Raw genomic sequence first — 3,295 nt, forward strand, 5'->3', positions numbered from 1 at the left:
TCACCTAACACAATTTAGAATCGAAAAAATAAAATTAACAGGCAGATGACATATTGAACCACATCGATGTTTATCTTAAAAATTATTGTATGAGCGATAAAAAGAAAAAAAAAATAATGAAATCAATGAACAATTGTGACTCAACCCAGTAAAGAAATCAATGATTTTCAATCTACAATTTTAACAGTCAAATGAACCACATTAATATTGAATATTTTAAATATCGTTTGATGAGTGATAAAAAGAAGAAAAATATCAAAATCAACGATTTGTAGACATTCAATAACAGTAGCGGCTCAACCCAGTAAAAGAAATCAATCTACTATGTTAACAGTCAAATGACATGTTAAACCACATTGATGTTAAATGTCTTAAGATTATCAAATGAGCGACAAAAAGAGAAAAATGCCGAAATTAAGGATCCGTAAGCATTCAACAACAGTTGTGGCTCAACCCGATAAAAAGAAATAAATTATTTTCAATCTACAATCTACGATGATAACAGAATTTTAAGGAAGGTGAGAATATGTAGCAAAATTAAGAGGTAAACAGGCCTGGACTTACTGGCAAAGCTAGTTCAAAGATATTTAAAGCCACGTGTCAGTTGATTACAAGTTTACGCACTGTCGGTTCTGGGAAGCAGCCGGTAATCCCACAGCACACGTGGCATTTCCTCAGCTCCCGCTTCAGTCCATCGCCTTCATCCAACAGCTCTTAACAAAACCCCTCTGCTCGCCGACCCCCAATAAAAACAACGACCACCACTTTCCCACATCCCTCTCTCCCATACAACCCCTCCCATCACCAACCCTACCATTTTTTCCGGTCAATAACTCGCCGGAGTTTTCACCAATGCTATCCATTCCGGAACAACCGTTGCCGGTACTCCAACAAAAACGGCCCAAAAGCCCAGAACCGCTCAACTTACTCAGTTCGCTCAAGCAGCTCATCCACCACCCCCGGACATGGCTACTCATGGCCATACTTTCCCTCCAAGTCATACTCCTCTTTTCTCTCGGCACCCGCCGTTTCTCCCGCCAAGACCTCCCTCCGCCGTATGGTTCTGTTGCTGGATCAATAGTCCTACCCGAACAGCAGGAAGAACAAGACGAATGCTGTTCGGGTCGGGTTTTCGTCTACGACTTACCGAATACTCTCAATCAAGAGATTCTACAAAACTGCGACAACCTCAATCCGTGGAGCTCGCGCTGCGACGCGCTGGCGAACGACGGGTTCGGCCAGCCGGCCAACGGGATCGCCGGAGTCGTGCCGGAGAATCTTGCTCCGGCGTGGTACTGGACCGACCAGTTCGTATCGGAGGTGATTTTCCACAACCGGATCATGCACCACAAGTGCCGGGTCATGGAGCCGGAAAATGCCACGGCGTTTTACATCCCCTTCTACGTCGGTCTCGCCGTCGGGAAGTACTTATGGTCCAACTCCTCCACCGCGCAAGACCGCGATCGCCACTGCGAAACGATGCTGAGCTGGGTCCAGGACCAGCCGTACTACAAGAGATCCAACGGCTGGGATCACTTCATCACCATGGGCCGGATCACCTGGGACTTCCGCCGCTCCAAGGTCCCGGAATGGGGCTCCGGCTGCATTTACAAGCCCGGGATGCGTAACATCACGCGCCTCCTCATCGAGCGGAACCCCTGGGACTACTTCGACGTCGGTGTTCCCTACCCCACCGGATTCCACCCCAGAACTGACGCTGACGTCACGGAGTGGCAGGGCTTCGTCAGGAACCGGAACAGAACCACGCTCTTCTGCTTCGCGGGAGCCAAGCGCAGCCTTATCAGGAACGATTTCCGAGGACTGTTACTGAGTCACTGCCAGAACGAGTCGGACTCGTGCCGGGTCGTGGACTGCGGCGGGTCCAAATGCTCCAACGGCACGTCGGCGATTCTCGAGACGTTTCTCGACTCGGATTTCTGCCTCCAGCCGAGAGGGGATAGCTTCACCCGGAGGTCGATTTTTGACTGCATGGTGGCCGGTTCGATCCCGGTTTTTTTCTGGAAGCGGACCGCGTATTTCCAGTACGAGTGGTTTTTACCAGGCGAACCGGATAGTTACTCGGTTTTCATCGACCGGAACGCCGTAAAAAACGGGACGGCCTCGATAAAAAACGTGCTCGCCGGTTACAGTAGAGAAGAGGTGAGAAAAATGCGGGAGAAAGTCATCGATTACATTCCGAATTTTCTGTATGCAAAACCCCAGGAAGGGTTGGAGACGGTAAAAGACGCTTTTGACATTGCCCTTGAAGGTGTGTTGAGGAGGTTCAAGGAGCAAGGAGAGTGGGGGTTCAAGTGGAAATGACGGGTAAATGAGGAAAGTAAATTATTTCATTTATTTTTTTATTACTATGTGGCATATATAAATTGGGGTTAGGTAAGGGTTCCCATACTGCAGGGGAAAAGCTGTTATGGGCAGATGGGAAAAGCTGCTAGCGGTTATATTAGTTACTACAGGTTTTTTGTTTTTGGTAAAGAGAAAAGATAGTACTATTTTTTTTAGTTACTGTGAATTTTCATTTCTGTTGAGACTGGGTTTGATAGGTAGTGTAGTTGTGAATGTGATGATTCACTTATTCAGTGCCACACATTGGTGTGGTCCTTAAATTGCTCGGTTAGGTTTGGAGGGACATGCCCTATGTGATATGGACTTGTGTCTTTCCTTTTTCTTTTGTAACATGTATAGCATGCATTATAGAAAGTTGAATAATGAAGGTGATAGAAATTTACCCAATAAAATGAAATAAGAATTTTATGTGTTTTGATCATCTGGGTTGTTTTGTAGTGTTTCGAGTATTGAGATTTCAAAATTCGGTAGTGTAATTAGTGTGTGAATTTTAGAGAATGCCGAGTGTTTGGTAAAGTATCTAAACACCAATTATAGGAGGAGAAGTGGGTCAATTGTTGATATTCATCCAAAATATGATTAATTTGCTAGAATAGAATAGCTGAAGAAAACAAGATGACGAATGGCTAATAAATTTGCATAGTTGGGCAGCTTGATAGTGAATTTGCATCTAAATGGTGGATGGTGCTTTTAAGATGATAAAGAAGCGCAAATGGGCCAAAGTCTTTTCGTGTTGTAGGGTTCTAGGTAAAAAAATAAGGGGGGGAAAAGGAGAAATAAAGGGAGGAAAATGAATGGAATCTTACTATCTTTTTGTCCTGTTAGTGCGAAATTATGGTAAGGCGCGACCTTCCAAGCCAACGAACCTATGGTCGCCAAGCTACAAAATCGGACCAGAGGGGTTGATTGAAGAAATATTCTAGCCTTATAT

At 45.1% G+C, this 3,295-nt stretch overlaps 1 protein-coding gene across 1 annotated transcript; it reads left to right on the forward strand.

Moving 5' to 3' along the window:
• The first annotated feature begins 719 nt into the window (after nucleotides 1-719).
• Nucleotides 720-2,785, forward strand: LOC133715255 (xyloglucan galactosyltransferase XLT2). The gene has a single exon (XM_062141681.1). It carries the CDS (start codon nucleotides 853-855, stop codon nucleotides 2,320-2,322), a length of 1,470 nt encoding a protein of 489 aa, XP_061997665.1. The 5' UTR covers nucleotides 720-852; the 3' UTR covers nucleotides 2,323-2,785.
• Nucleotides 2,786-3,295: the final 510 nt, after the last annotated feature.

The sequence above is a fragment of the Rosa rugosa genome, chromosome 6, assembly GCF_958449725.1.
Source record: "Rosa rugosa chromosome 6, drRosRugo1.1, whole genome shotgun sequence".
Taxonomy (NCBI): Eukaryota; Viridiplantae; Streptophyta; class Magnoliopsida; order Rosales; family Rosaceae; genus Rosa; species Rosa rugosa.

What these genes read in the sequence shown, in the direction of transcription:
- LOC133715255 (XM_062141681.1), top strand. Translation starts at nt 853, where the DNA reads ATGCTATCCATTCCGGAACAACCGTTGCCGGTACTCCAACAAAAACGG.